The 13,264-nt window shown below is 37.1% G+C and overlaps 1 protein-coding gene across 5 annotated transcripts in view; it reads left to right on the top strand.

Annotated features, from left to right (window-relative positions):
• LOC121370783 (neuron navigator 2-like) overlaps positions 1 to 13,264 on the top strand; it is a 212,107-nt gene that overhangs the window by 120,385 nt on the left and 78,458 nt on the right. For 4 of the 5 annotated variants that reach the window (XM_041496248.1, XM_041496245.1, XM_041496247.1 and 1 more), the window contains 3 exons: positions 773 to 825; positions 1,806 to 1,829; positions 2,169 to 2,243. In XM_041496248.1, coding sequence (XP_041352182.1) covers positions 773 to 825; positions 1,806 to 1,829; positions 2,169 to 2,243 — 152 coding nt within the window. The remainder of the gene's footprint in view (positions 1 to 772; positions 826 to 1,805; positions 1,830 to 2,168; positions 2,244 to 13,264) is intronic. The other variant, XM_041496246.1, reaches the window with a different exon arrangement.

The raw sequence follows: 13,264 nt of genomic DNA, 5'->3' as shown, positions 1-13,264 counted from the left end.
TGGTGTGTTTAACATGTTGTGTGCTTTTTCGTGTGTACAGTATCGACTTTTTTAAGACATTTTGAAAATGTCTAGTATAAATATGTAACATAATATCTAAACACAAAACAAAATTTTTAGACTTTATAGAAAAAAAAATTAAAATAATATTTTAATAAATATTGTTTAAAGCTTGTTAAAAATGCATTCATTAAGTTAACTTTATTGAAGGTTTCTTTGTAGGTGCTTAAATATATAAATTAACAATATTTCTACTTTTGATTTCAACTTATTTTCGTGCTTATATCCAATTAAGGTTCAAGCACGCTGTCCTGGGCACACACCTCAGCTATCTGGGCTGCCTGTCCAGGACAGTGGGTTAGTTGTTAGTGGTTAGTGAGAGAGAAGAGGGTGTAGTGGCCTTACACCTACCCATTGAGCCCTTAAGAACTCGCTCTGGGTTGGAGCCGGTACCGGGCTGCGAACCCTGTACCTACCAGCCTGTAGTCCGATGGCTTAACCACTACGCCACCGAGGCCGGTTACTACTTTTGAATCGAAATTGAGCTTTACATTTGTTCAATGCCTGTCAGGAGTTATTTCCCTTATATTGAATTGTTTTGATAGTTTAATTTTACTTTTTTCTGTTTGTTTTTTCTGGGTGTTTTTTTTTTTTGGGGGGGGGGTTGGTGGGAGTTTTATGGTGGATTTTCCATGTAAATAAATTGTAGTTTTACAATTATTATAGTTGCTGATGTTTTTAAAAAACGATTGGTGAATTTATTGATTTACAGTTCATGGATCGAATCTGTCTCTCGTGTCTACCTCATCATCATGTTTCTCATCGGTAAGTTTCATTTATACTTCGTTATTTATCTTTTAAATGTTTTTACATGTGTATAGTGTTATTTAATTTGACTAAATAAACAGAGATTATTCTTTAGCAGGTGTTACATATATATTTAATATATAAAATAAGTCTATGTATTATTTTAAAAAGTGCCTTTGAGAATTAAAAACTCTGCTGCAGGATTTGCAAGGTTTGAATTACAATACGTTTGGTACCAAATTGCTCAACTTTTTTTGTCTTAGCATATGTTGTTATATATTGTTTTTAATCTAAAGCACATAATACATTTTCAAATTCAGCGACCTTGGTTCCCAGGCAGTGTAAAATATTTCTGGCTATTACTTCTGTTCCCATGTGGAATGTTTAAATGCAATAAATTTTATCTTATCTTTATTTTATTTTATTACAGCTTTTTCACACCATTAACAAATTACTCAAAACATTTTGCAAATGTCGGCCTAAAAGCTAATTCACAAGCCTCTCCGAGACTCTCTTAAGCAACATTATTATCATGTTTGCCAATGTTTTTGCCTTGCACTATGATTATCGCAATGTTGCGAGAGTTTAGTGAATTGAGTGTCTGACGTCTGGCTAGCTATCCTGGTGTTTGTTTTCATTTCATTTTAACTTATTTTTATGCTTGTATCCAATTAAGGTTCAAGCACACTGTCCTGTGTCTGTCCAGGACAGTGGGTTAGTTGTTAGTTGTTAGTGAGAAAGAAGAGGGTGTTGTGGTCTTACACCTACCCATTGAGTCATTAAAACTCACTCTGGGTGGCAGCCGGTACTGGGCTGTGAACCCAGTACCTTCCAGCCTTATGTCCGATGGCGTAACCAGGCTGGTTTAGTGTTTGTGGTAACTGAAAGTGAATTTTATATTAAAAGGAAATGGTTCTTACTCGTAGCTCTGAAACTAGGGTCACTAGCTTAAAGTTCTACATACTATTATAACGGTATTCATTATTTTTCTGTTACAGGCTGAAGACAAACAGAATAATGAGGTAGGTGACCGCATTGTGTGTTGTGTTCGTGGCTTTCACTGCACTCAATACTTGCACAGACATAGAAATTTCTCTCATCTAAAGAAAAACAAATCATCTTTTTCATATTTCATCTTTTTGTTTCGTATGCCAGTGAGTTCGCTCTGCATTGTTTCTGAACATGTAATATAAATTTTATATTACATCTGAAAACAGTATCAACAATTGAATAACCTCAAAATTCCTTTTTTTTTTATTTAATTTTTTTTTATTATGAATAAAAGTCGTCTCTCTTTTTTTTTATTTAATTTTTGTTAAATTTGCCGTTATTTATTGAAATTTTATTTTTTGTTCCGTAAGGTTCGCAAATTACGTCGTGAACTAGAAACTGCGAACGACAAGGTGCTTACATTATCAACCCAACTCAAAACAAACGTAAGTTTTATTTGTTTCTAACAAGAATTACACCTCGAAAAACTAACAGTTTTGGCTAGCTTGTTGTTGGTTCTGTTTCTTCTGTTGTTTATTTCATCCCTTCATTTCATGCTTCACACAACACACCATCTATCTTCACTAGTCAAACACGTTACCAGTCCATGCCACCTCGCCATATATACACAGACCTCTGTTTAACACCCACCTAACAATGTATAAAAAGTCCAGGGCTGACCCTGTTCATTGCCAATTTAGCCATCTGCTAATTTTTAGACAAGTGGCTGCAACATTTGGTGTTTGGTTAATTTAGTTTTTTTGTTTTTTGTTCACCATTGTTGAATAATTTTCAAACAAATACTCTACATATCAAGACAAGTGGTCTTTTAAAACAGTTGGCAGCTTAACAGAGGTGGACTGTTGAGCAGGCTTGACTTCATCATGTAAAATTATCTCACAACAAATGCCCATTTCGAAATGCCAGTTATGTCCCTTGCTTTGATAACAATAATTCTCTGCTCGACATTTCAACAGAAAGAGTAAAACTATTTCCATTTGTAATGATGAAACATCCTTATCTCTTTTCTTGGCTATGGTGTGCTTTTTGTGTATTCTTGGCAGGGATGGAAGAAACCTTAAGATTTTTTTAGGAATGCTGAATTTTAGAGCCAACCTAAAAAAAAAAAAAAAAAAAACTTTCCTTTTTGTGAAAGTTCACAATAAAACCATTACTATTTAAGCCCATTCAAAGTTGTTGCTTTTTATGTTTTGGTCCAAGGTTGTTTCATCCCTGCTGTGGGAGGTTGTGATGTTACTGAAAATGTTTAGACTTCAGCATGACACTTTACAGTTATCTTTGATGACAGAATCCTTGGAGATCGAATTGTACAATTGTACCATTTTTGATGCATGTATTATGATGTAAATTGGGGCAAGACAAGGAATATTTATTTTAACACTGTCTTGTTTTATTAGCAGCTATTTATTAAATGTTTAAAATGTGATAGAGTGTTATTCCTTTCTTTTTGTTACCCAATACTTAATTGTCCGTCCATTGTTCATTGCCAGTTTAGTCATCTGCTAATTTTTAGACAAGTGGCTGCAACATTTGGTCTTTGGTTATTTTTTTAATAATTATTATTAACTATTTTTGAATAATTTTCCAAAAAATACTCTACATATCAAGAAAAGTGGTATTTTAAGACAGGTGGCAGCTTAACATAGGTGGTCTGTTGAGCAGGCTTGACTTCATCATGTAAAATTATTTCAGAACAAATGCCCATTTTGAAATGCCAGTTATGTCCCTTGCTTTGATAACGGCTAATACTTAAGTGTCATTGATACATCTAGCTTTTGAACTGTATCATTGATGCCACACATATATATGTTACTAACTTAAGAAGAACTTTTTACAATAGAATATACTATATTGTAATTATTATCAGTTCATGCACATTATTCAGTAAAATAATTTTATTCTGTGTGTTACACATCTGTAATGTTTAGCCTATATGTTGAGATAATATAATCTGTGCAGGTGTTTGTACACAGAGGGCAATTTGGGGGTCAATCCCAAACCCCATCCAGCCCCCACACCACACTCCTCATCACCCCACCCCATCCCACCCCTAGCTCCAAGCATTTTTTAAAAATGTTTTTTCCAGGTAAGCATGACCTGATCCCCCTAAAAACTTGCATATCCACTGTCTAGATGCCCCCTGCCCAGTTTCCTGTAAAACACAGTCTAGATGCTTCCCTGCCCTGTTTCCTGTAAAACACAGTCTAGATGCTCCCCTGCCCTGTTTCCTGTAAAACACAGTCTAGATGCTCCCCTGCCCAGCTTCCTGTAAAACATTGTCTAGATGCTCCCCTGCCCTGTTTCCTGTAAAACACAGTTTAGATGCTCCCCTGCCCAGTTTCCTGTAAAACACTGTCTAGATGCTCTCCTGCCCAGTTTCCTGCAAAACACAGTCTAGATGCTCCCCTGCCCAGTTTCCTGCAAAACACAGTCTAGATTGCTCCCCTGCCCAGTTTCCTGTAAAACACAGTCTAGATACTCCCCTGCCCAGTTTCCTGTAAAACACAGTCTAGATGCTCCCCTGCCCAGTTTCCTGTAAAACACAGTCTAGATGCTCTCCTGCCCAGTTTCCTGCAAAACATAGTCTAGATGCTCCCCTGCCCAGTTTCCTGTAAAACACAGTCTAGATGCTCCCCTGCCCAGTTTCCTGCAAAACACAGTCTAGATGCTCCCCTATCAGTTTCCTGTAAAATACAGTCTAGATGCTTCCCTGCCCAGTTTCCTGTAAAACATGCGCCTGCTGTGTGTGTTCAGTCCAAGATGGTATGATTTATCTGATGATCCACGCACTTGGGCGTGTGCTCAGAGAATATAAGCTGTGTGTTTTTAATCCAAGATGCTGTCAATTGTCTGATGATCCTCACCCTTGGATAAGACAAGAAAAGATATAAACTTTATTGCATGTAAACATTCCACATATGAAACTGGATACAAAACATGTATTATTTTTTATAATCACTATACACAAGTAAAAAAAAAAAAAAAAATCACATGCAAACGTGATACCAAGTTAATGGCTAAACAATGACTTGAATTTGTTATGTATGTATAATTGTGATTTTTTTTTCAATGTGTCATAAAAGGATTTTTTTTACCCATTACTTCTAAAAGGGATTTTTTTAGTTTTCCTTGTATAGAAACAGTGGTTACTATTTGTAATTTTTTAACAGCATAATCTATAAATGTTAATGTCATACTTTGTTGAATCACTCCCAGTATTATGCACTGTTCAGCACATTTATTGACAATTTCATTTCATTTCATTTTCATGCTTATATCCAGTTAAGGTTCAAGCACACTGTCCTGGGCACACACCTCAGCTACTCTGGTCGGCCAAGTACTGTCCAAAATGTTTATGGTTCAAGCGTTTTGTCCTGGGCACACACACCTCAGTTATCTGGGTTGTCTGTCCACAGTTTTATCGACCATACAGAACTTACAGTTATTAACTGTTGTTGAGGAGGAGTTCTGCTTGCTCATTTTGTGCCAAGTACAATCAGTGAAAAATCTGAAAAATGTTTATGGTTCAAGCGCATTGTCCTGGGCACACACACCTCAGTTATCTGGGTTGTCTGTCCAGTACAATGGATTTTATCGACCATACAGAACTTACAGTTATTAACTGTTGTTGAGGAGGGGTTCTGCTTGCTCATTTTGTGCCAAGTCCAATCAGTGAAAAAATCTGCAAAATGTTTATGGTTCAAGCACATTGTCCTGGGCACACACACCTCAGTTATCTGGGTTGTCTGTCCAGTACAATGGATTTTATCGACCATACAGAACTTACAGTTATTAACTGTTGTTGAGGAGGGGTTCTGCTTGCTCATTTTGTGCCAAGTACAATCAGTGGAAAAATCTGAAAAATGTTTATGGTTCAAGCACATTTTCCTGGGCCTACACCTCAGCTATCTGGGTTGTCTGCTAAGGACAGTGGATTTTATTGACCATACAGAACTTACAATTATTAACTGTTGTTAAGGAGGGATTCTGCCTGCTCATTGTTGTGCCGAGCCCAATCAGTGAAAAATCTTTAAAATGTTTAAGGTTCAAGCACACTGTCCTGGATACTTATACCTCAGTTATCTGGGTTGTCTGTCCAGTACAATGGATTTTATTGACCATATGGAACTTACAGTTACTAACTGTTGTTGTGCCGTCTGCTCATTGTTGTGCCCAATCTCTGATACATCTGCAAAATGTTTACACTTGTTTGAGGAAAATATTGCTTGATGTATTAAGTCTATCAGATCATTTAAATACATGCAGTTTAAAGGGTTCGGCTGATTGTTTTTGTTTGGATAGCCATGTACCTAGAGGTTTTATCTCCACAGTCTTGTTGACAAAACATGGCCACTTCCTGCAGAGGGCGCTCTTTGAAGGCTGCAGACACTCTTTGAAGGCTGCAGACGGCTATAGAAGAGTTGTATAAGCATTCACTTTATATATTGTCTGGTTGAGACATTTAATACCGGCCTTAGTGGCACAGTGGTTAAGCCATCGGACTACAGGCTGGTAGGTACAGGGTTCACAGCCTGGTACTGGCTTCAACCCAGAGTGAGTTCTTAAGGGCTCAGTGGGTAGGTGTAAGACCACTACATCCTCTTCTGTCTCACTAACCACTAACCAACTAACAACTAACCCACTGTCCTGGACAGACAGCCCAGATAGCTGAGGTGTGTGTTTAGGACAGTGTGCTTGAACCTAAACACAAAAATAAGTTGAAAGAAAGAAAGATTAGCTATTGGTTGTCAAACATTTGGTAATTCTGACCAGTAGTCTTCACTGGAAACCTGCTAAATTTTTCCATTAGTAGCAAAGGATCATTTAAATCCAATTATTTATCTTCATGTTTTACCTCTAAATAGAAGATGCCTATTCTTTTATCAAATGGTTTTATTGAAGTCCATAAGAAATAAACAGATTAATGTGTTTTGTCTGGTGTCGGTGTCTATCAGATAACCTAAATATTTGAAACATCTAAAAGCTGCACTACAGGCATTCAGTTCACCAATTATTGAATTCCCAGCCTTTGATATACCAGTTGTTAAGCACTGGTTGGGTCCAGAAAAAAAAATCTAGTCAGAGAATGAGTTCATTAACCCATGCACCTCAGGTGAACACTCTACAGACTGAGCCAGATCTCACTCTTATGTCTGATAAAGTAAAAGAAGAGTTTTTCATATGTAGGTAAGAATAACTAACTTTGAGAGGCGGCGCATAGTGGCTAGGCCACAGCTTTAAGCTAATATGTGCTGGCTTTGCATCCTAGTACCGGCTGCAACCATTAATTCCTGTCCTGAACAAACGGGGTGGATGGCTAAACTTCAGAGACAGGAAAATGTGCATAATTATTAATTAGTCTTCTGCTACTGAATGTCAAAATATTTGATAATTGTGACATTAGTCTTCAGAAGAAGCCTGCTACATTTTCCCATAAGCAGCAAGGGATCTTTTTTTTATGCTCTTTCCCACAGAGAGGACTAAAATCAAATAATTTATCTTAATCGTTTAGCCCTAAATAGAAGCTATATACAGTATTTGTTTTATCAAATGGTTTTATTTTGATAAAAAAGAAAGGTAAAAAAAAAATCAACTCTTTTTGTGTGTGTGTGTGTGTATATATATATATATATATATATCTATGTGTTTTGTCTGGTGTCAGTATCACTGAGATAACCTAAATATTTGAAACATCTAAAAGCCGCACAACACGCTGTTCAGTTTACCAATTACTGAATTCCCCGGCACCGAGTCCTGTCCCGTTCATGGCTCATCATTATCATTTTTAAGAGAGAAAAACATTTGATTTTTGAGGTGCTTCTAGTTCACGTGGGCTCGTTATCTCGCAGACGCTGACAACTTTTCCCCCGAATTTAGAAACTTGCCCTGATCTCCTGGACTGAAATGTTTGCACCCAGCAGTGTGCTCTAGATTACTGCTCCCCGACTGTCGGGACTGTGTGGTGGCCAGCCATCTTTATGATGGTGGAAGTATCACAAGTATGGCTTCATAATGGTCGTCATCTCACAGGGGGACCCAATCAGGTTTCTTATTCGTCCTTCCTTGCAGGAGTTTGATGGTTCGGAGGAGAACTGATCCTGCTGCTTTCTAAACTCATTAGTGGGTTTTTTCCCCCGTTTTATATTTGCTATAAAGCTTTAAATAGTTGTTACGTGTGGAGAATTAATGTTGTTGTTTTTAAATATTTTTATGCAGATTTAATAGAAAGTGTTATTAAAGGGACTGACACTAATTTTTAAACACTACAGCATATTTTTCATTATTAGAGCTGTTTATGATCAATGAAATCAAACATTACTCATATTTTATTGTTTAGATTATCCATTTTCGTAGAACCGAAGTGTTTCTGGTCATCCTGTTTCTAATAAATTTGTATCACTAAATGCATTGGCTAATGATATTATCTGAACAGGATTTCTGGTTACATTCTTGTTTATTTTGTTTTTATCGTTTTATTTTTCTGGATCTGGTAGATAAATGTAGATTTGTGCCAAGCTAGGAGCTTTAGTGAACAAAATTCCAAGCTAGACTTAGTACAGAAAGAAAGAAAGAAATGTTTTATTTAACGATGCACTCAACACATTTTATTTACGGTTATATGGCGTCAGACATATGGTTAAGGACCACATAGATCTTGAGAGGAAATCCGCTACATGGGCTACTCTTTCCGATTAGCAGCAAGAGATCTTTTATTTGCACTTCCCACAGGCAGGATAGCACAAACCATGGCCTTTGTTGAACCAGTTATGGATCACTGGTCGGTGCAAGTGGTTTACACCTACCCATTGAGCCTTGTGGAGCACTGACTCAGGGTTTGGAATCGGTATCTGGATTAAAAATCCCATGCCTCGACTGGGATCTGAACCCAGTACCTACCAGTCTGTAGACCGATGGCCTAACCACGATGCCAATGAGGCCGGTCATTTAGTACAGATACAACAGAATATAATGGTTTTTATGTGCTATTTTAGGAGTTTTGTCATTATACACACTATAATTAAGGGGTGGGGAGAATACCGGTACCTGTATTTAGATTCTTGTTTTGGTGTCATGTCATTTTTAAATCTTTATGTAACCCTCACTCGGTTGAAGCAATGTTAACAACAACAATACCTCGGCGTAGGTTCAGCCATTTTTATTCAAGCGAATAAAAAACCATAGGGAAAAACCAGAACATCTTGTTCAGCTCACACTAAACACAGCATAAATGAATAGATTACATATATATAAACAATTAACAACTTTACAGTCTGTTAAGATTTAAAGTTTGGTTTTCACTTGATGTAGGAGCTCTACATTTACATCTCGACACCTCAAGAAAAAGATGGAAGTGCCCAACGTGTGGTTATTTTTGGCGGGGGGGGGGGGGGGAAGATCGGATTTTTACCAGCATGCATTGCTACCAGTCAAGCGTAACTGTCACTAACGTCACGTGCCCTGATCCCACACCCAACAGCATAAAGCACAACACAGCTAACCAACTGATGGACAACTGATAAAAGAATTATGCAACGTGTTGTGACACTATTAAAATTATAACTGAAATAAATGTGTGACATATAAATATTAACAATAGGTATTAATATAATATTCATATGCGATAGTTATCATTAATTGCAAAACTACCCCTGGTTACATTTAAATCCTGAAAGTAACTTGGCAATATGGTTACATAGAAATTATGTCTGTATTTGTTTTTGTCCAGAAATTGGAAACACTCCACCCTTTATAACCTCACTGTTTATCAACGGAATCACATTTAATGATATTTGTAAGTTAATTTATTGCTGCACAGATGTTTATGGATAAAAATATAAATTATAGACAGTATATAATTTTGGTTAAACGTTGGTATCTGGCGTAGAATGCAAAGAAGTATGCTTCATATATTGGGAATTTTTAGACGACTGGCCATGTTGTTGTTAGAAGTGGGTACATATGCATACTGTTGTGTAGGATAACGTTTACATTGAATATAGGTACCCCCGTGATCTTGACTCTAAAGGTTATTATGGGGGTAATTTAAAGTCATTTGGCACATAAGACAATAACAGCGTTATTCCAGCAACAATTAAAATGATATTTCTGTAACTAAACTTATAATTCAACATGAAACAATTTCCATACAACTAACAGATTTCAAATTGTCATTGGTAGATTGCAGTGCTGGACCGCGGTGCACGTTTATTCTGGAATACACGTGTCCCTTGTTTTGCTACATTCAAATTAGTTTCCAACAAAATTGTCTCTTTCCAAATTTAGCTGAGGGATTCTTTATAGGTACACATACCTCCAGATACTTCTCTCCTTTTGATGACATCCATAACCTGGCCTTATCAGTCCCGTCATACGTCTCAGTATCACCATAGAAATTTCCAACTGGTTTAGAAAATCCATAATATCCAACGCTTTTTGTGACATCAGTGTGTTTCATGTAGATTGTGCCATACCCTGTATTTGATGACAACAAAAGCTTTGTCTCATGGGTGGCGAAAATAGTAATCATTGATAATGCATGTACACACTTCATCACTGGCCACTACAAGCTGTGTAATAATTTCCGCTGAATTCTTGACCATCTCCAGTGATGAACCCAAACGAATGTAATCACATGTTCTATAGGATATTAAATGAATTTTAAAATGCATTTTGTGGTATTAGAAACAACGAAATGACCAGAAACACTTCGGTTGTACGGAAATATATAATCTAAACAATAAAATATAACTAATGTTTTATTCCAGTTGTAAAAAGACCCGGCTCTTAATAGTGCAAACTAGTCCTCAGTGTTTAGAAACTAGGTTCTGTCACTTTAACAATCCGTTGATTTTGAGGAAAACCATGGTGGTTGTTTTGAGCAAAAGTTTATATCCGCTTCTAACAAAAAGACAAAGTGTATACGTTTTTGTTACTTTTTGAAGCTACTATACAGATCCTCTAAGTCCAGATTTTCAAGAAGTGCGAAGACAATATGTATTATCAGAAATCCCCAAGCTTGAACATAAATGGCTCCATTACATTTTGAACAGAATATTCAATTAGTGATCTTAGCTATTTGGAAATAAACCTAAGATTTTGATTTTAAATATTATATTGATTGATGCTTGTGATAAAATATATGCAGAGCTAATTTAACGTGACAACCAACACCAGCGTCAATTATTATGAGTGTAGCTTAATTCGTAAGCCAATACAACTGTACCATCAATATTTAGTCTGCTTTCTCCTCTGGATACTAAACAATAAAACTATTGTTATTTGTCTGTCCCTGCATCTGCCTATGTGTCTGGCTGTATGTATGCCTCTGTCACAATACTTGATACATAGATTTTAATAATGCAAAACACGTTAACTTAACAAATAAATATATGATTATATTTATTTTTAACCCTTGAGGATAGTACATGTCAATATTTACAGTTGGGTAACAGTATCGTGAAGGTGATTGTAATAGTCGTACTGGTACTGACTGTGATTTTATAGTACATGATAGACTACCCAAATTTAAAGATGATGTACTATGAAACGTTATTGAATTCTTACCTGACAATAAACGTAAAGGGCGTAATAGTTAAGGCAAAATCGTAAATCGATTTGGTAGGAAACCTTTATATATCTATGTAAACCCAGCGGACTGCGAATCGTAAATGGCAAACATCCTGGAGACCCAAATGTTAATATGACGTTTGAAGTGAGCTTGTACCGTTTATAATACAAAGGCTCAGAAGGTATTCTGCGCCTGACGTTATTGCCGTCCATTCAGGGTCCAATGATTTGGGGTAAATGATTTTAGAGATTTGCGAAAACTTAAGAGGATACTTTCTGACACAACTTTGATGTGGTCAGCAATGCTACCCAGTCTTGTTTGGCTCGGGGCCGAATCGGTAGAACGGATGGAAAATAGACGTAAAGCGATAAAACAGTTATGACCTGAAATGGGTCTCTCAAAATGGCGGATTTGGAATCAAACATGAAATAACAAGCAAAGATAAGGGGCACCTGCATAGACGGGTCATCTGGCAGAGGTGTGGTGTACAAGCACATTAATCTGAACGTTGGGCACCCAAAATGGAGATTGGTAAGCTTCGGTAGCTTAGGTAGATGGACCTCACTTTCTGCTTGTGGACACACGAAAGAGATTTTGTATAAATACATTCACGCTAGGAGCTCTCATGTCATATCAATGATCTTTTATATTTCTAATGCTTGGGAACCCTCGTGAATGGACAAGCCGACACGGGCAGATTTTGATACACATGCGGGGTGCACCAGGTAGGCCCCTTCCTTTGGGAACCCTAGGAAGAGCACGGCTCTGCTACCAGGAAAAAATCCCATATTGGGTCGGCGCATTAGTCTGTGTCTGACCAACATCAATCTGCCGTAGGTGTTAAGTTAAAATATGATAATAAATGCTACGCCAGTCTGCATCCAACCAATTATTTGTATTTTCTGATTTGTTAGCAAAGATACAGGTCAGGTTGCAATTACTAGTTAGTATGTACATTGGTATTTGGCGATATGCCATTGCTACAGAGACACAAAGGCGTTGTCGCACAAATTCCAAATAGTAGTGTGAGACCATCTTGTCTTCATTGGCAAATATACCCACACTAATTATTCACACATTCGGTCAATTCAGCTAAACACCTCTAGGCCTTTCGCTCACAACCTCAGTGACAGGAGTTAGTATACAGGGTGGGTCCTTCTAATTCTACATATGTATGTTATATTCTGCTTGTCATATCAAGGATGCTTTATAGTTCTAATGCATTGTAACATTATTTTCGTTATAACTTAATTAAGTTGTTGTAGTCAGATTTGGGATCGATCCCCGTCGGAGCGCCCATTGGGCTACTTCTTGTCCCCACCAGTGCACCACGATAAGTATATCAAACGCTGTGGTATGTACTATCCTATCTAAGGGATGGTGCAAATAAACGATCCCTTGCTACTAATGGAAAAAAAATGTAGCGGGTTTTCTCTCTAAGACTACATATCAATGTACTCTAGTGGTGTTGTTAAACAAAACAAACTTTGATACTAATAAGGTTTATATTTGAAAAGCCATAAAATAGAAAACATTGTAAAAACCCACAATGGTTGCACATTATCCCATTTATAGCCATTCTACAGGGTAACCCATTCCTGTTCAAGTACATAGTCCAGTACATGGACGCAATGCTGCTAACATGTGCAAAGCTGCCTTCGTGCGTTCTTGCAGCTATATTTAATCACTGCATACATGCATTGGCTGCCAAATGATGTCTAAAAAGGAAACCGATGGTAATTGGAGTCATTCATGATTGGTCCAATCCCAGTCACACGATTTTGGTAGCAGTCATTTAGCCAAAAGTGACTGGACCCAACAGTGACCTGCTTGGTATGCAGCCCTTTTAGCTTGTTTGATAAGGACACCTTCTGTGCG

The sequence above is a fragment of the Gigantopelta aegis genome, chromosome 4 (assembly GCF_016097555.1).
Source record: "Gigantopelta aegis isolate Gae_Host chromosome 4, Gae_host_genome, whole genome shotgun sequence".
Taxonomy (NCBI): domain Eukaryota; kingdom Metazoa; phylum Mollusca; class Gastropoda; order Neomphalida; family Peltospiridae; genus Gigantopelta; species Gigantopelta aegis.
This window is presented reverse-complemented; position numbering and strand designations above follow the sequence as displayed.